The following is a 19979-nucleotide window of genomic DNA, read 5'->3' on the forward strand; positions in this document are numbered from 1 at the left end:
ACAATGTATCAACTAATTATGCTACAAGGATAGATTGTACAGAGCAGAGAATATAGCCAATATTTAATAATAATTTAACTGGAGTGTAATCTATACAGATTTAAAATCACTATGTTAGACACCTGAAACAAATGTAGTGTCGTAAATCAACTATGCTCCAGTAAAAATACACAGTTGAGAAAGAAGAAACATGACTGTACCAGAGTTTTGAGTATATGGGATGGTGGCAGCAGAAGGCACTTGGTGCTTATTGGTGGGCAGTGCGTGGGGTAGGAACATTACAACATCAAACTTGGAACAACTTCAACCCCTTCACAGTTTTGCTGAGGATACCTGCAAATACCAATATTAAATCTTGTCACCATTTCTTCTTTCTTTAGTCTCTAAAGGGAAAAGACTCTGTACAGGCTATGGGTAGGGTGACCATAGCATGTATTGTCTATACTGGGATTTTTGAAAAATGAGGCAGGAACAACAGGTATAAGCTGGGACTGTCCTGGGAAAACTTGGGACATGTGATGACTTAGCTATGGGATCCTATAAGTCAATTTTGAAGTGATTTATTATTGTTTTTTAAACTAGAAACATTTTTAGTTCTCACATTTCACAGAAATGATTCTGCCCTCAGGGCAACCCCAGACCACTGGAGCTGAGGAAGAGTGGGTCTTTCAGGAGCCTTAGCAGAGGTGTAAGACAGTGAGGGGGATGTTTCTGGTGACTCAGAACTGGAGGCAGCTGTTCTGTAATGCGCTAAAGGGGGATCAGCCCTGAGCACAGGCTCTGTGGGGAGGCGAGACCCAGATCGATGTCCCCTTTCTTGACTCCCCAGGATGAGTTAATTTTACTCCCTTTGTTCTGCTCAGACACAGTCCTTATACACCAATATTGCCTGAATACACAAAATACATTGCTGTACTTTGTCCGATTAGGGGTGTCTGTCCTTCTATGACTGAGCTCCTTGAGTTCATGGTGGGGGGTGTCTAACCTGCTTTAGTGTCCCCATCCCCCCCCAGTACAGAGCCAGCTGCATCATTGGCACCTCATACACACCTCATGAGTGAGTGATAGCAGCATAGACCCTTCCATGATCCTGCAGGTGGTTCTGAAAGAGTGTGGCTCTTTACCTGTCTTGTCTGGGCATCTGATTTTACGTGATTTTCTTGTTGCACGTGTTGGGGAAGGATAGTAAAGAGGTGTAGATTTTAGTTGTTTATATCTTTCTCTCTCTACTCAGCATCTTTGGGGCCTACAGCATGGATGTGATTACTAGCACATCATTTGGAGTGAACGTTGATTCCCTCAACAACCCACAAGATCCCTTTGTGGAATATGCGAGGAAGCTCTTAAGATTTGATATCCTCGATCCGTTTCTTCTCTCAATAAGTAAGTGTCCTACTGCATTTCTTTTCCTCCCTTCCTCCCTCCCTTCATTCCTTCTTTCTTCACAGCTTCATTGAAGTATAATTCACATACCATCAATTCACCCATTTAAAATGCACAATTCAATGGTTTTTTACAATTCAACGGTTTTTACAACCTAAGTGTCCATCGACGGATGAATGGATAGTGAAAATGTGGTGTATATATACACAATGGAATACTATTCAGCCATGAAAAGGAAGGAAATTCTGCCATTTGCAACAATGTGGCTGGACCTCAATTGAGGGTATTATGCTAAGTGAAATAAGTCAGACAGAGAAAGGCAAATATTCATATGTTGAATCAAAAGAAGAAATCAAAACTCCTAGAAAAATGAGATCAGATTTTCGGTTACCAGAGGGAGGGCTTGGGAGGTAGGAGAGTTGGGTGACGGTGGTCAAAAGGTACAAATTTCAGTTATTACATAGGTCAGTACTTGCACTGTAATGTACAATGTCACTATAATTAACACTGCTGTATGATATAGTTGGACATTGCTAACAGCAGATCCTAAAAGTTCTCCTCACAAGGGAAAAAATGGGTTTTTTTTGTAACTGTCTAACGTGAAGGATGTTAACTACACTTATGGTGTTAATCGTTTCACAATATATGTATGTCAGGTCATTATGCTGTACACCCTAAGCTAATACATATAATGTAAATTATAACTAAATAAAACTAGGAAAGTTTTTAGTACATATGGAGTCTAAAAAAAGCAGTACTGATGAACCTAGTGTCAGGGCAAGAATAAAGATGCAGACTTAGAGAATGGACTTGAGGACATGGGGATGGTGGGAAGGGGAAGCTGGGATGAAGTGAGAGAGTAGCACTGACATATGTACACTACCAACTGTAAAATGGATGGCTAGTGGGAAGCTGCTGCATAACACAGGGAGATCAACTTGACGACCTAGAGGGGTGGGATAGGGAGAGTTGGAGGGAGGCTCAAGAGGGAGGGGATATGGGGATATATGTATACATATAGCTGATTCACTTTGATGTTCAGCAGAAACTAACACAACATTGTAAAGCAATTATATTCCAATAAAGATATGAAAAAAAAAACCAAAAACAAAGATATATGCAGCTATCACTATGTTCAACTGTAGAGCATTTTTGTCAGCTCAGAAACCCTATACCTTTTAACTCTCACCCACACTCCCTTAGCCCTAAGCAAACACTAATCTACTTTCTAAGTATAGATTTATCTACTCTGGACACTTCATATAGATGGAATCATATAATATGTGGTCTTTGGTGGCTGGCTTCTTTCACTTAGCATGATGTTTTCAAGGGTCATTCATTTGTAGCATATATCAGCACTTCATTTCTTTGTACGGCCAAACAATACCCCATTGTAGGGACCTTCTGCATTTTGTTTGTCCGTTTAGAGGTTGATGAACATTGGGGTGGTTTCCACTTCTTGGCTACTGTGAATAGCACTGTTACGAACATTCATTTGCTGGTTTTTGTTTGAATGCCTATTTTCGTTTCTTTGGGTATGTACTCAGAGGTGGAATTGCTGAGTTATATAGTAACTCTGTGTTCAACTTATTAAAGACCCGCCAACCTATTTCCCACAATAGCCACACCATTTTATATTCCCTCCAGTAATGTATGAATGTTCCAATTTCCCCATGTTCTTGCAAACACATGGTCAACATTTTTCTGTCTTTTGGGTTACGGCCATCCACTGGGTGTGAAGTGGTATCTCATGTGATTTTGATTTGCATTTCCCAAATGGCTAGTGATGTTGAAAATTTTTGTATATGTTTGTAGGCCATTTTAATATCTTCTTTAGATAGATGTTTATTCAAATCCTTTGCCTGTTTTTTTTTTAAGTACTTTTATTGAGATACAGTTAACAGACAATAAACAGCATATATTTAGAGTGTACAATTTGGTATCCCAATCTCCCAATTCATTCACCCCCAACCCTCCCTGCTTTCCCCACTTGGTGTCCATGTGTTTGTTCTCTACATCTGTGTCTCTATTTCTGCCTTGCATTTCCTCTTTCATAGTTGTTAGCATTTGCCTTATGTATTGAGGTGTGCCCATATTGGGTGCATATATATTTATAATTGTTATCTCCTCTTCTTGGATGGATCCCTTGATCTTTATGTAATGTCCTTTCTTGATTCATAACATTTTTTATTTTAAAGTCTGTTTTATCTGATATGACTATTGCTACTCCAGCTTTCTTTTAATTTTCATTTGCATGGAATATCTTTTTCCATCCCCTCACTTTCTGTCTGTATGTGTCCCTAGGTCTGAAGTGGGTCTCTTGTAGACAGCATATATATGGGTCTTGTTTTTGTATCCATTCAGCCAGTCTGTGTCTTTTGGTTGGTTCATTTAGTCCATTTACATTCAAGGTAATTATCGATATGTATGTTCCTAGTACCATTGTCTTAATTGTTTTGTTTTTGTTTTTGTAGGTCCTCTTCTCTTAAGTTTCCCGCTTAGAGAAGTTCCTTTAGCATTTGTTATAGGGCTGGTTTTGTGGTGCTGAATTCTCTTAGCTGTTGCTTGTCTGAAAAGCTTTTGATTTCTCTGTCAAATCTGAATGAGATCCTTACTGGGTAGAGTATTCTTGGTTGTAGGTTCTTCCCTTTCATCACTTGAAATATATCATGCCACTCCCTTCTGGCTTGCAGAGCTTTTGCTGAGAAATCAGCTGTTAACCTCATGGAAGTTCCCTTGTATGTTATTTGTCGTTTTTCCCTTGTTGCTTTTAATAACTTTTCTCTGTCTTTAATTTTTGTCAATTTGACTACGATATGTCTTGGTATGTTTCTCCTTAGGTTTATCCTGCCTGGGACTCTCTGCACTTCCTGGACTTGAGTAGCTATTTCCTTTCCCATGTGAGGGAAGTTTTCAACTAGAATCTCTTCCAATATTTTCTCAGGTCCTTTCTCTCTCTCTTCTCCTTCTGGGACCCCTATAATGCGAATGTTGGTGCATTTAACATTGTCCCAGAGGTTTCTTAGGCTGTCTTCAGTTCTTTTCATTCTTTTTTCCTTATTCTTTTCTGCATCAGTGATTTTCACCATTCTGTCTTCCAGGTCACTTATTCGTGCTTCTGCCTCAGTTAATCTGCTGTTGGTTCCTTCTAGTGTATTTTTCATTTCAGTGATTGTGTTGCATATCTCTGTTTGTTTGTTCTTTAATTCTTTTAGATCTTTGGTAAACTTTTCGATCTTTGCATCCAGTCTTTTTTCAAAGTCCTGGATCATCTTCACCATCGTTATTCTGAATTCTTTTTCTGTAAGGGTGCCTATCTCCTCTTCATTTAGTTGTTTTTCCGGGGTTTTATCCTGTCCCTTCATCTGGTCCAAAGTCCTCTGCTTTTTCATTTTCTCTGTCTCTCTGTGGCTGTGGTTTTCAGTTCCACAAGATGAAATACTGCTGATACAGCTTGATACTGCTGTCTGCCCTTTTGTGGAGAAAGCTATCCCTTTGCCTTTTTTTAAAAAAAAATTTATTTATCTATTTTTTGGCTGCGTTGGGTCTTCGTTGCTATGCACGGGCTTTCTCTAGCTGTGGTGAGCAGGGGCTACTCTTTGTTGTGGTGCTCGTTGCAGTGGCTTCTCTTGTTGCAGAGCATGGGCTCTAGGTGCGCAGGCTTCAGTAGTTGCAGCACGTGGGCTCAGTAGTTGTGGCTCTTGGGCTCAAGAATGCAGCCTCAGTAATTGTGGCACATGGGCTTAGTTGCTCTGTGGCATATGGGATCTTCCCTTGACCAGGGGTGGAACCCATGTTCCCTGCTTTGGCAGGTGGATTCTTAACCACTGAGCCACCAGGGAAGTTCCCCTTTGCCTGTTTATAGTTGGATTGTCTTTTGTTGTTGTTGTTGTTGTTGTTGTTGAGTTGTAAGAGTTCTTTATGTATTCTGGATAAAAGTCCCATATCAGACACATGATTTGAAAAGATCCCCCCCCCCCCCCCATGTAGGTGTCTTTTCACTTTTTTTTAAATTTTAAATTAAAAAATTTTTTAAATTTATTTTTATTTTTTGGCTGTATTGCTGTTCATTGCGGTGCCCAGACTTCTCATTGCAGTGGCTTCTCTTATTGAGGAGCATGGGCTGTAGGCCCACAGGCTCAGTAATTGTGGCTCATGGGCTCCAGAGTGCAGGCTCAGTAGTTGTGGAGCACAGGCTTAGTTGCTCTGTGGCATGTGGGATCTTCCCGGACCAGGGATTGAACCTGTGTCCCCTGCATTGGCAGGTGGATTCTTAACCATTGCACCACTAGGGAAGTCTCTCACTTTATTGATAGTGTACTTTGAAGTGCAAACTTTTTAATTATGCATAATTTCTGTATTTTTCCTCTTATTCCCTGTACTTTTGTTGTCATATCTAAGAATCCATTGCCAAATCTGAGGTCATGAAGATTTACCCGTTGGTTTTTTTCTAAGGGTTGTATAGTTTTAGCTCTTAAGTTTAGGTCTTTGATCAATTTTGAGTTTGTTTTCTTACATGATGTAAGGTTAACAGTCCACTTCATTCTTTCGCTTGTAGCTATCCAGTTGTCCCAGGAAGAGTTATTGAAAAGACTATTTTTTCTCCATTGAATGGTATTGAAAGCCCTCTCAATATTCAGTTGACTGTAGACATGTGGGTTTATTTCTGGACTCAAAATTCTAGTCCATGGATCTATATGTCCATCCTTATGCCAGCACTACATTGCCTTGATTAATGTAGCTTTGTGGTAAGCTTTGAAATCAGGAAGTGTGTCTTATAACTTTTTTTTTTCAAGAATGTTTTGTGTTTTCTGAGCCCCTTGCAATTTCATATGAATTTAAGCTCAGGTTGTCAATTTCTACAAAGAAGCCAGCTAGGGTTCTGACAGGGGACGTGTTATATCTGTAGATCTGCCGTCTTGACAATGTAAGTATTCTGAATCCGTGAACGTGGCATGTTTTTCATTTAGTTAGATCTTCTTTAATTCAGTTTAACAATGTTTTGTAGTTTTCAGAGTGTAAGTTTTGCATATTGTTTGTTAATTTTATTCCTAAGTATTCTATTCTTTTTGATGTTATTGTAAATGGAGCTGTTTTCTTAATTTCACTTTTAGATTGTTTATTGCAAAGTATAGAAATGCAATTTGATCTTGTATCTTGAAGCCCTGCTGAACTTGTTTATTAGTTCTAATAGGTTTTTAGTGGATTCTCTAGGATTCCCTATACACAAGATCATGTTATCTGATGATAGAGATAGTTTTAGTCTTCATGTCCTATATGGATATATTTAATTTCATTTTCTTGCCTAATTCTTCTGGTTAGAACATCTAGTACAGTTTTGAGTAGAAGTGGTGAGAAAGGCATCTGTAGTCTTTCACTGTTAAGTATGTTATTAACTATGGGTTTTTCATAGATTCCCTTTTACAGGTTGATGAAATTCCCTTCTGTTCTTGTTTGTTGAGAGCTTTTATCACAAGAGAGTGTTGGATTTTGTCCCATGCCTGTTATGTATCTATTAGATACTCGTATGGTCATTGTTTTTATTCTCTTGGAATGGTGTATTATACAACCTTAAATTCCTGGGATAAACCACACTTAGATATGGTACATACATCTTTTTATGTGCTAGTGGATTCAGTTTGCTAGTATTTTGTTGAGGATTTGTGCATCTGTGGTCATAAGACACATTGGTTTGTAGTTTCCTTTTCCTGTACTATCTTAGTCTGGTTTTCATATCAGGTTACTACTGGCCCCACAGAATGACTTTCAAAGTGTTCTGTCATCTATTTTTTGGATGAGTTTGTGAAAAATTGGTGTTAGTTCTTTAATTATTTGGTAGTATTCACCACTGAAACCATCTGGACCTGAGCTTTTCTTTGTCAAATTGTGGGTGGTTTCTTGATTACCAAATCAAACTTTGTATTTCTTATAGGTCTATTCAGATTATCTCTTTCTTTTTGAGTCAGTTTCTATACTTCGTGCCTTTCTAGGAATCTGTCCAGTTCATCTAAATTATCTAATTTATTGATGTACTTTGTTCATGATATTCCTCTATGGTCCTTCTCACTTTTAATGTCAATAGTAATCTCCCCTCTTTCATTGTGATGCTAGGTATTTAAGTCTTTTCTCTTTTTTATTGGTCAATCTGGCTAAAAAATTCTTTTCAAAGAATCAGCTTTTGGTGTCGTCGATTTTCTCTATTGTTTTTATTCTCTATTTCATTCGTTTCTGCTCTTGTTTATTACTTTCTTCCCTTTTCTATCTTTAGATTTAGTTTGCTCTTCTTTTTTCAGTGAGTTAGGGTGGAAAGTTAGGTTCATGACTTGTGATTTTTGTTCTTTTTAAAAGTAGACATTTAACAGCTCCATGAGCACTGTTTTTCATACATCCATTCACTTTGGTAAGTAATGTCTTCATTTTTATTTATCTCAAAGTAATTCCTGATTGCATTTTTGATATATTATACAACTCATTGGTTATTTAGGAGTGTATTGTTTAATTTCCACATATTTGTGATTTTCCCACTTTTTTGTTATTGATTTTTAATTTAATTCCATTGTGGTTGAAAGACACACACTGTATTATTTCTATCTTGACAACTGATTTTTGAACAGAATAATTAGAGTAGCAGACTATCATGTGGTTTATTCAAAGAGATTCTAGTCTGATAGATAAAACACTATGAGGTCCAGAAATGTAATCCTGTTTCCTTGATCATTCCAAAAGGCAGAAGGAGCCACTGATCTCACTACTATAATGATGGCCCCTGTAGATGAACTTGGCCTTGCTCAGTAACTGACTTGGAAGTCTGAGCAAGGGTTATAGAGGGAATGAATGATCCTGGTTAAGAACCCTGGTATCTTTTACTCTCTGATTGGTAGAGCAAATTATATTTGCTCTGGGTAAATCTGAATTTTCACTGTGCTTTCCTTTTATCTTTTCCCTACAGTACTCTTTCCATTCCTTACCCCAGTCTTTGAACTATTAAATATCTCCATGTTTCCAAGAAGTTCTGTGAATTTTTTCACAAAATCCATAAAAAGGATGAAAGAAAGTCGCCTCAACGATAAACAAATGGTAAAATCTGGTGGTGGTTACATGAGGTGTTCAGTTTTTGAAAATTTATTAAGCTGAACACACATGATTTGTGCACTTCTCTGCATTTTTAAAAAGATAGGTAGATACTATAGATTTTAGAACAGGGGAGTTATATAACATTTTGGAGGGAAGAGGAAGGTGGAGGTTGGGGAAGAAATAAGAAAGTGAGTCAGAGAGCAATGTTTAAATTTAATAATTGGCATACCTGTTAGTATGTCACTACATAAATATTGTTGAGATAAAAACTTTACCACTTCCCTTCAATAAACTGTCAAAGGGTAATAATTACTATTTAAAGATGATTTTATTGGTATTATAATTTCCCCACATATTACACTGGCAAATAATCAATTCCAAGACTCCTATTTTACAGATTGTTCAGTGGAAAGCCCCACCAGGCACTCCACCAGGTGGAGTGTATTCTGTGTTAAATTTGAACCCTCTCATAGTCTGGAGGGGGCAACAGTCTTCCCTGGCAATGGGCTGCAAGTTGGTTAACCCAGCTTTGCCTTCATGAGGCCTGGAGGCCAGCATAAGGGTGTCTGAGGGTCAGGGGCACAGGGCTCTATACCCTAGGATGTCACTGAAGATTGTATAGAGTTCTGGAAGGCTCAAGGGCTTGAAGATGCTTCTACAAAAGCTGCCCATGAACTCTGCAAACGTGAGGAGATTAATTAAAAATTAAAGTTGGAGGGAGAAAAAAGGACTGGTGTCATGGACTTTCTCCTGAGCAAACAGGTATGACAGGAGAGAGAGCCGGTAACTCTTTGGCAAAGAGGCTGTTCAGAAGCCACAGAAACCAAAGATCAGAGAGCACGAGGACCCAAAAGCAGTTGGAGGTGATGGCTGGGTTTCTCTCAGGGGACATCACGCTGCCCGAGATCTGTAGGTGGGTGTCAATGTTCACGGAGGCCCCAGGCAGTACTAGTCAGGCTTCCACTCTTTGAGGGGCCATCTTCTCAGGAAAGAGGTCAATTACTGCACTGCTGATTTCTTTCTGACTTCACAAGTAATTTCTGTCATTGAGATTTCTCTTTCTGTTTCCAGCATCGAGTGGATTTACTTCAGCTGATGATTAACTCCCAGAATGCCAAAGAAATTGACACTCATAAAGGTAACCAAGGAGGTTCAGAGGGGCCTCTGTGGGGAGGCGCAGAGGGAGGGGGTGGTTCTGAAAATGTGCAGGAGGTTTCCCAGGCAGATGAGAATTTCTGCCAAATTGAAGAAACGCATGTTCAGAAAGAAAGAGTAGACAGAGGTACTTCCTAGAAGTGTGCAGGCACAACTTTGCTCAGAGCTGGAAGGGCACGTGTAACAAGGCTGTCATGCCCAGAAGTCAGCCATGGTCTGCGGATCACCTGCTGCTGAACCTCCAGGGAGCTTGTTTCCAATGTCAGTTCTCAGGCTCCTCCAGACCCACTGAGTCAGAACCTCTGCCTGGGAATTTGCATCAAGGCTGCATCCCATCAGGAGGCACACGGCCCCAGTGTTGGTGACCTTAACTTAGAACATGTGGTTAAGGTTGTGTTCACTAGCTTACTCTACTGTAAAGTTTAATTTTTCCCTTTGTCATTAATGAGTAACTTGTGGGGGAAGCCTTTGAGGCTGTAGATATTCTCTTCCTCTTCAAATTGTCACCTCCTATGGACAGTTTTATTATGCATGGATGGTTTTTCACTGAAACCATTGTTACTATGATGGTTGCAACATGATGACTTTCTACAATAATTCCATCATTCTTCTGTATTTATAAGTTGATTTTCTTTGGTAGCGAGGGCTCTCAATTCTCCTTCCTTCATTTATTTGTTCATTTATTTATGTAGTATGATCTCATGTATAACTAATTTACTCTCTTACATCAGTCTTCATTTTGATTCTCAGATTCTCTCACGTTTGTCCACTGGAGCCCTTTCAACTGCGCTCTTATATGTATTTTACTTTTTTCTTCTTAAATTTTTTTTCACCAGGCTATTTTATTTTAGCAAAAATTAAAAAAGCAGAACTGATTAAAGAGTACAGAGTTTTCCAGTATTCATTCTGCTCCCCCTACACATGGCCTCTCCCAATATCAAAAGACCACACGAGAGTGGTACACTTGTTACAGTCAATGAACCTACACTGATACATTATTATCACCGCAAGTCTACAGTTTACACCTGGGTTCATTCTTGGTGTAGTATTGTCTATGGGTTTTGAAAAGTGTATAATGACGTGTGTCCACCACTGTAGTATACAGAGTATCCTGTATCCTTTTCATCTATCATTTTCTGAGAACTTCCTCACTTCCTGATGCAGGAATTCCAGGTTTCTCTTCTAGTTCCCCTGGAATCAGCCATTTCTCCAAGGAGTTCTGGTTCCCTTTAGTGAGAAATGATGTTTATAAACCAAAATCTGGGTTCTAGGATGCTCATTGCTGCCAGGTTTCTTTGCTTCTAGATCTTCTCAGTCAACAACTCCCAGAACATCAAATATTTTTTCACTGGAGTGATAAAGATTTCTATATCTAGTGCAAATCAGTTATGTAAACAGGCTCTCTTTCTCTTTCAAACAAAAGGCCCTGGTGTGTTTTATTTCCATGATGTGAATATTCCCATATGGTTAACTTGAAGCTACCAATGGATTGATAACCATCTCACAGAATTTTTGGATTTTTAAAAATTGGTTCTTGAGAGCAGGGATGAGCTGACTCCAGCACACTCTAAATATATCTGTGACTGTGTGTACACCTAATTCTATCTATCTATCTATCTATCTATCCATCATCTGTCATTTTTCTAAGTACATGATTCAATACAACTTTCTATGATGAAGGAAATATTCTATATCTGCTCTGTTCAATACAGTAACCACTAGACATGTGTTTACTGAGCACTTGACATGCGGCTAGTGGCAATGGAACCTGAATGCTGAATTGTATTTAATTTTAATCATTCAAAATTAAAATTTAAATATTACATATAGTGCAGCTCTCAACTTTGAGTATCATGGGGATTATGGTAACTGGAGAAAGAATTTGATGGTTGAATTTACCCACAATAGCATCACAGAAATCATCACTGGGAAATCAGAACTCTGTATATCTTTCTTGCACTTATTTTATATACATTTTTTGTTGTAAATCGCTTGGTTAGGGCAGGTACCATGTTGATTTGAGTGCTCCAAGTATCCAAAGGTCCTAATTCAATTCCAACAAAAAGATTAGAGCCTGATCATGCTAGGTCTCTCAGGAGGATATAAAAATGGAGACCAATTTATAATCACAAATTGCTGTTTGCTGAGCATAAAGGAGACAAAGAGAGGGGACTTGTACTGAGAAGATGACATTCAGGCTGATTGCATCAGCATTGCTAATTCCACTCCCTGGACCCCATTTTTCTGTATTTCACGCTGGCTTATGTCCTTCTATGGACACATTCTTTCTTCTGCTATTTTAATACCATTGATTAGACTAGGGTCAGTCACAACTCTTCCAGCTTTCTGTTGATTTCTTTAGCTTCTGTACATATCTGAGATCCCCCAGTGATAGCTTGTGCCTGAGGTCTTCTGTTCCCTGGTTCCTCTCAAAGGTATAACCCATGCTTCTCAGGCTACATTGTGTACACAAATCTCCACATCTCATGGAAGTTCAGCTTTTTTTTTTAATTAATTAATTTATGTATTTATTTTATTGGCTGTGTTGAGTCTTTTTTGCTGTGCACGGGCTTTCTTTTTAGTTGCGGTGAGTGGGGGCTACTCTTCGTTGTGGTGCGCGGGCTCCTCATTGCTGTGGCTTCTCTTGTTGCAGAGCACTGGCTCTAGGCGCATGGACTTCAGTAGTTGCAGCACATGGGCTCAATAGTTGTGGCTCATGGGCTCTAAAGCGCAGGCTCAGTAGTTGTGGCGCACAGGCTTAGTTGCTCCGCGGCATGTGGGATCTTCCTGGGGCAGGGATCGAACCCGTTTCCCCTGCGTTGGCAGGCGGATTTGCAACCATTGTGCCACCTAGGAAGCCCGGAAGTTCAGCTTTTGTTTCCATAGTTGTAATAGGCTCCCAGATCCTGCTCATGTGCTGGTCTGTGGACAACACTGTGAGTAGCAAGAGTTTATCTGTAGCCCAATATTGTACTCTCATGTTCTTGCAAACAAGTTTTGATAAAATATCATTTAATTTTCCCTACAATATATCCTTAGTATTATAGATCCAAAAATATCAAGCTGTACCTTAACTAGAACAATTTAAATTATTCTGGAAGGGAATGCTGCTCCACTTTACTTGGAGCTAAAGTGCTTTTAGGATTCTCCAAGAGACATACTGATAACACTGTGTAGGTTAGACAGGAATGCTGTCTCTTGAAATTACCCAGCTGTGTTGGTGGGGAGGTGGCATAGCCAGGAACAGAGGGCCAAGAATGGAATAGACCTAGGAAGAACTGGATTAAGACAATTCTTCCTTTTTTCTGCTTCTGTGAAGCAGATGTAAGAGGGAAAACCCCTCTCAGTTTGAGTCTGAATTACTTTTACATGATTTCCTGTAGGGATTTGGGAGTTTCTTGTGAATGTCTCATCATTCTAAACTGTGATCTTTGCATTGACATGCTTTACCTAAAATGTCTTTATATTCTTTTTAGCTCTTTCTGACGAAGAACTCGTGGCCCAAAGTGTTATCTTTATTTTTGCTGGCTATGAGGCTACTAGCAATACTTTTTCCCTTCTTATGTATATTTTGGCCACTTACCCTGATGTCCAGCAGAAGCTGCAGGAGGAGATCGATGCCACTTTCCCCAATAAAGTGAGCGATGATACCTGGAGAGGGAGGGGGAAGGTGAAGCCTTAGCATGAATGTCTCCTCACCACTACTTAGGAGATTTTTGCAAAAAGCATAAGCATCAAATCATTTACCTCTGCTATCTAGGAAGGATCTAAAGTGTACAAAACAAAGGGAAAAACATAGGTACTTCCTGCTACTCACAGCAATATAGGTATTGTGGAAAAGTGCTGGTCCTGCCAGCACTGGTCCTGTATCAGTTATCAGGACAATGCCAAGTAAAAGTCACAACAGCTCAGTGACATCTAACAGCGAGCCTTTACCGCTCTGGTGTCTGCACAGTTATCTGTCGATGTGGCTGCCCTTGCTTGGGTCTGGCTGTTGGGTGACCCAGGGTGACCTTGGCTAAGCGGCTGCACTGACTCAACCCCAAACCTGTTTTCACACATGTCTCACCCCCACACGGCTGCTGCTCAGGGCAGAGGTAGATGGCAAGAAGAGACCCAGTCATGTGGGTACTTTCAGAACTCTGCCCCACTTTCAGAAGGAAACAGTGACTTCAGCCTATTTCACTTCAGAGTAAGGGTCATAGTCTGTCACGTTTGTTTTCATGAGAAAGAAAAATCACTGCATAATAATGGGCGGGACTTCAGGCCCTGTGTAGGGGAGGGTCCCCATGTTCTCATGTAGTCACCACCACTCCACACATCTCAACAGGCCACTGAGCAGGTCAAAGCACATGGTAGGTATTAAAACGTCTATAAATGCTGAGGTCCTTTACCGATTTACATTATTCTCTGGAGCTCCTACCATTTCAGTAGGACTGTGTAGAAGGCGTTGAAGGTTGACCCCCAATCTCAATTTATCAGAATCCATGTCTTTCTTCCAGGCATCTCCCACCTACGATGCCCTGGCACAGATGGAGTACCTTGACATGGTGCTGAATGAAGCTCTCAGATTATACCCGATTGCTGTTAGACTTGACAGGGTCTGTAAGAAAGACGTGGAAATCCACGGGGTGTTCATTCCCAAAGGAACAGCAGTGACAGTGCCAATCTTTGTTCTTCACAAAGACCCAGAGCTCTGGCCAGAGCCTGAGGAGTTCCGTCCTGAAAGGTACAAAACCTCAGGGGAAGGGAACCCTCTCTGATCCAGGTTGTTTAGAGCATATTCTGATGACTCTTATTATGGCAGAAAAATGTGTGAATGTACAGTCATTTATTTTACATCTTTTTATTGTTAGAAGTCTTTTCTTATGCTGAGAGTGATCATTGTTTGATTCAAAATTTTACCAACTATAGACTAGAAAAAAGAAAATTTTAGCCGTGTTACATTCCCAATACCTTAAGATAGGCATCATTAATAATACGATGTAAGTTCTTTTGGACATTTTTCTATGTGTATATAGATTTTTAAAACTCCAAATGGCATTATATATAATTTGGTTTTGAAGTGCTTATGTTAATTTAACAGTAAACTATAAACAACATTCTATGTCTAAATATATATATCTATGATAGTTACATATGCAATAATTTACTTAACTACTATCTTATTTTAGGTGTATAGGCTTTTTATTTCCTTTAAGTTTTTCCGTCTGTTCTCTTCAGCTCTCTGCATTCACCACATGTTCCCACATTTCTGTTTCTTTAAACATCATCCTCCATTTCCTCTAGCATTATTGTGAGAGTGGAGGCTGGGGACCTAAAGGTCTCATCTGGGTGGTCCAGGCAGCCTCCCTGAGGAGGGAGGTGCACACAGCTGCCCTGGTTCTGTCTGTGGCTACAGACCTGGGCTGGCTCCCTCCCACTTCAGTGTTTGGTGACCTTCCAAAGAGAAGTCCTCTGCTCTCTAGACATCTGAGACTTCCTCCTTGGAGGGGTCTTGAGCATCTTCTTCTGGGAGTTCAGAGTCCGGGTCTGGTTTGGGCACAGTCTTAACTCAGGAAAGAGTTGATGCTCTCACACTTAATTGTATGCTGAGCAAAATTTGGCTTGAATTTTTTAGGGCACTAGCTGGGACCTAGACTTTTATGAGCCCGTGACTATAACTTCCCTGATGGCAGGGACTTTGTCTTGTTTGCCCTGGTGTCCCGAGTGCTAGCATGACGTCAGCACAAAGTGCTTCTTGAAAGAGGAAGTCAGAGTGGGCCAAGTCCTCTGTTTTCTGGGCCAGGGAACCTCTGTGTTTCCTCCAAGCTCAGCAGCTCCCCCTCCTGCAGCTTCAGGAACCTAAAACCAGAGCCCACTCCATGTACTTCCCTTTAATTCGTTCAGTCTTCAAGCAGAGAGTAAGTGCTTACCTGTGTGTCAGGGACTGGAACAGGCAGTGAGAAATCCAAGTGTGAAAACAAGCTCATTATGGAGAGTTTTTGACATAATACACAACGTGTTCTATAGGCACAAGTCTGTGAACCATGGTTAGTGTATCTGTATGTGTCTGTTCCCTGCCCAACAAGCATCAGCCCATGTCTGCACCACTCATGTGCTACCCTTCCACTACTTCCCCATGTATTGGCTTGGCCAAAAAGTTTGTTTGATTTTTTTCTGTAAGATAGTATAGAAAAACCCAAATGAACTTTTTGGCCAACCCAATATTTGAGGTCACATTGTCTGAAAATATTCCAGAATGTTCTCTAAAATAGGGACTCTTTAAAATATACATAACCACAATGCCATTATCACTTTCCCAAAATCCACATTTTTCCTTAACATATTCAAATATTGAGGAATCATATTTGAATAAAACAGAGGTCTAACCATCAAGGGACGTATAGGCTAGTGGAATTGATAGACAAGGAAATCATTGATTATACTAGAGTAGAGTAGAATGATATGCCCATGTAAATCTTCCAACCTAAGCATCATCTGTGTGTGGGAGTGAAAGAAAGAGAGAGACAGAGACACAAAGGGAGGGGAAGAGAAGACAAGGGAAAGATAACCATTTAATACTGGGAGCATTTCTCCTACTTACGTGACCAATGTAAGTGTGCGTGGAGGTTGAAACCCATGTTTCCTTCAATCAGTCTCCTTTCCTAACTGCCTTTCAGAGCGTGACCATCTCGCCACCCTGAGTGTAAATTTAGCGTTTAAAGATAAAAAACATTTTCTTTTTTTTAACAGCCTTCATCTTATCTCCTCGACAGGACTTAAAGCTCCCATAGGGTCAAGGGAATGGGAAGAATCTGGAGCTTACCTTTCTCACAGCAAAATCACCACAGCAGTTTTCAACGGCAAGCCCACACAGGCATCCCTTATGCTACTGGTTGAGGATTTAAGTCAAAACCTCAAACTAGGAGCTCTTGTGCTTTTTTTGTTTCATTAATTTGTTTCTTCTGCTGTTGTGGAACCAGGTTCAGTAAGAAGAACAAGGACAGCATAAATCCTTACACATACCTGCCTTTTGGAACTGGACCCCGCAACTGCCTTGGCATGAGGTTTGCCATCATGAACATGAAACTTGCTGTTGTCAGAGTCCTGCAGACCTTCTCCTTCAAACCTTGTAAAGAAACACAGGTCAGTTACCTATATGCACTAATAATGTTTTACTGGGAAATTTTTAAACCAAGGAGTATCTCTCTATATAAGAATGTGATCTATTCAAATAATAATTTAGTCTATTAGAGAATCTATTTGGAGCCATCTGTGACCTTTAATTGTCCTGCAGCTCTGGAGGGCTAAGTCTGTGACTTTATAAAGACCCAACTGTAAAGGTCACCCAGAGTCAATGCAGTTAGCATGACATGACTATATGCAGTCCAGTGAACTTGAGCAACTTTTAAAATTTGGTTTCATGTCCACTAGGGAAATGTAGTGCAAAATTGTGAGTGCAGTGATTACCATGTCATGGCTTTTCAGTGATGTACTTCTCTACCAGATATAGATGCTTTTCTGACGGTGGTTCTCAGCCACGTCTTGTATAATACAGGGGAGTTTTAAAATTATCATCATGCCTAAGCAGAGATTGTAAAATAATTTGCCCAGAGTGTTGCATTCAAAGCACCCCCACTGATTCTCCTGTGCAACCACAGCGACAACCCCTGATTGAAAGCATTTCTGCCAGATGTGAAGGACTCCCACAGCCTCCTCACCTTCCATGGGTCCTGCTGCATCAAGCTGGGCTCCCTTTACACTCCAATAAGAACTACGTGTGCTCTTCCTATACACCTTGCATTTCTGTTCTCCCCCTTCAAGTTCTACTTCAGTCCCAAGCCCCTCCCTGGAGCCTTCGTCACCCAGTCCAGAGCCCACTCTCCCCTCTTCTCAGCTATCAGTTACCACAAGCTGGCAGCATGGGTCCCACCACCTAACTTAACACTTTGTCATGGAACCGTCCAGTTTGGTTCTTATGTTTTCTTCGTACCTAAGAATGTCCTTAACGCTAGCCCCTCAATTTATTTCTTTAATAACCTCCCAGTGGTGCCTTGCCATCATCCAGTAAACACTTAAGAAGTGATTTGCAGTTGACTAGAGTTCTTGGACACAAATTTTGAACAATTTGAACTTTTGAAATTTAAAAAACGGCATTTGTGTACGTGCTTATTGTGTGTGTGTGTCTGTCTGTAGGGGAAATATATGCTTGTCATTTGAAATTTTAAAATAATAAGAGTTATATTTATAGAAAGATCTGGAATCTCTCCTCTGCAGAGCACAAAGAACATTTACCATTGACTCATCTCAAGCACAGCCCTATAATAAGGCTTACTTCTAGGAGTCACACATTGAATAAGCAGCTGCTCCCCTTGAGGAGGCTTTCTCAGGGAGGAGGAGGATAGAGACAGTTTCCATTTTACTTGTGGGCATCTGTGTGGCCGTCCTGTAAGTGTGTACAGACAGGGTACTCAGCCCTGGGAGAAAGGGGGCCTCTGGCACACCTGGGAAGGGCAGATGCTCTGTGCACGCTCCACCCAGTCACCCACAGGCTGGGGCTTCTCCCTCCATGACAGTTTGCTTGCCCTTCAGTCAACTAAGATTACAAGGTCACTCTCTTGGCTCCCCCAAGACTGAAGGTGTGACGGGGTAAGAAGGGCTAAAAGTCTCAGAGAAAACACTGTAGCTCACCATTTGCACTACACTTGGGAGACAGGGGATGTTAAAAAACAGGCATGACACTTCACAGAGACCTCTTCCTTTCACGAAAGTGGATAGGTTCTACTGGGAGAGGTGACTGGACTCTGTAGAAGTTGAGCATGCATAATATCAAATTAAATGTATAATGTCCACTCAGGATTACCTTGCCAGTTTCAACATATACAAAATTACCTCTACATCCTTTTTCAAGATAGTTTACCATAATGTCTAAGAATCTGCTGACTTAAAAAAAACTCATCATTTTTACTTAAAATTTAAATCCATAAAGAACACAGGCCTGCATAATTTTGTATCAAGCCCGGTACAGAATAGGTGCTTAGTTGATATTTTGTGGAATGAATGATGGATGAAGGCTTTCACTATCCAATCTTGACAAAGCTTATAGAATAAGTATAAAGAATCAAACATAAAGGGGAGGAGGCATGTTGGATGAAAGGGATCAAAAGGTACAAACTTCCACTTATAGATAAATAAGTACTAGGGATATAATATAAAACATGATGATTATAGTTGACATTTCTATGTAGTATAAGAGAGTAGATCCTAAAAGTTCTCATGCGAGGAAAGCAGTATTTTTCTTTTTCTTTACTTTTCCTTTCTTTTCTTTTCATCTCTTTCAATTGATGGATGTTAACTAAACTTGTAGTAGTAATTTCATGATATATATAAATCAAATGTTTATGCTGTAAGTCATTTATATCTCAATAAATGGGGAATTTAAAAAAAATTTTAATGTGAATAGTAAGCGAGTACTGCAGATTACTTTATGCCCATATATTTTATAAGTTAAATAGACCAATTTTCTGAAAGTCACAATATTAAAATTTAATCAAGGAAATATTGACAGCTTGACTCTCCCTATAGCTATTATACACATTGAATTGGTAGTTAAACATTACACTCTGTAATGTGTCTTGTCTACCTTGCTTCTCTTGTTGGCGGTGCTTCATTCATTGGGTCTCGTATGTTTGTTTACCTGTTGCAGATCCCCCTGAAATTAAACACTCAAGGAATTTTGCAACCGGAAAAACCTGTTGTTCTAAAGGTTGTGCCCAGAGATGGTACCATAAGTGGAGCCTGACTTTCCCTAAGGCCTTGGGCTTTGTTCTGCAAGGAGCTGTGACCCAGAATTTCAGAGAACATGATTACTTTGTGATAAAACCCAGAAATAAAGATGGGCATCACCTACTGAGCTTGCTGTGTGACGAGGGATTTAGCTTTCTCAGTGTCTACACCCTGTTCCATATTGTGTAACATGAGAGAGGTGACTAACGAGGGCTGGATACGCACACGCAGCTTATCTGGTTCTCATGGGACCATCTCCACCCACCCCCACTTAGTACCATTTACTCCTCCTGAGCACTGACCAAGAATGAAAATGTCTCAAAAATTTAATCAGCAAATTAAGGAAAACAAGAATTATTGTGGTGACTGAAGTACTGACATTTACTCCACAGGTTTTATTTTAAATATTCCGAGTCAGATATTATATTGAGCAACTCAATAAACATCTCTTTGCAAAAGAATTCTCTGATACCATCGTGCACATTAGGGGCAATGTGTACAACTGAATCAGGGAGAGGCAATGACTAATGCTTTTGACCATCATAAGCCCTGGTGGTCAAGGGGCCTTTTTCAAAACTATTATGTGATATATTAAATAG

General features: G+C 40.0%; 1 protein-coding gene across 1 annotated transcript in view; it reads left to right on the forward strand.

Moving 5' to 3' along the window:
• Window positions 1–19801, forward strand: part of LOC130829395 (cytochrome P450 3A24) — a 37298-nt gene extending 17497 nt beyond the window's left edge. Inside the window, exons 7-13 of the mRNA XM_057695897.1 lie at window positions 1235–1383; window positions 8333–8460; window positions 9529–9595; window positions 13089–13249; window positions 14115–14341; window positions 16578–16740; window positions 19301–19801. Of these exons, the coding sequence (XP_057551880.1) occupies window positions 1235–1383; window positions 8333–8460; window positions 9529–9595; window positions 13089–13249; window positions 14115–14341; window positions 16578–16740; window positions 19301–19396 (991 nt within the window). The 3' untranslated portion in view covers window positions 19397–19801. The remainder of the gene's footprint in view (window positions 1–1234; window positions 1384–8332; window positions 8461–9528; window positions 9596–13088; window positions 13250–14114; window positions 14342–16577; window positions 16741–19300) is intronic.
• Window positions 19802–19979: the final 178 nt, after the last annotated feature.

The sequence above is a fragment of the Hippopotamus amphibius genome, chromosome 9 (genome assembly GCF_030028045.1).
Source record: "Hippopotamus amphibius kiboko isolate mHipAmp2 chromosome 9, mHipAmp2.hap2, whole genome shotgun sequence".
In the NCBI taxonomy this organism is placed as follows: domain Eukaryota; kingdom Metazoa; phylum Chordata; class Mammalia; order Artiodactyla; family Hippopotamidae; genus Hippopotamus; species Hippopotamus amphibius.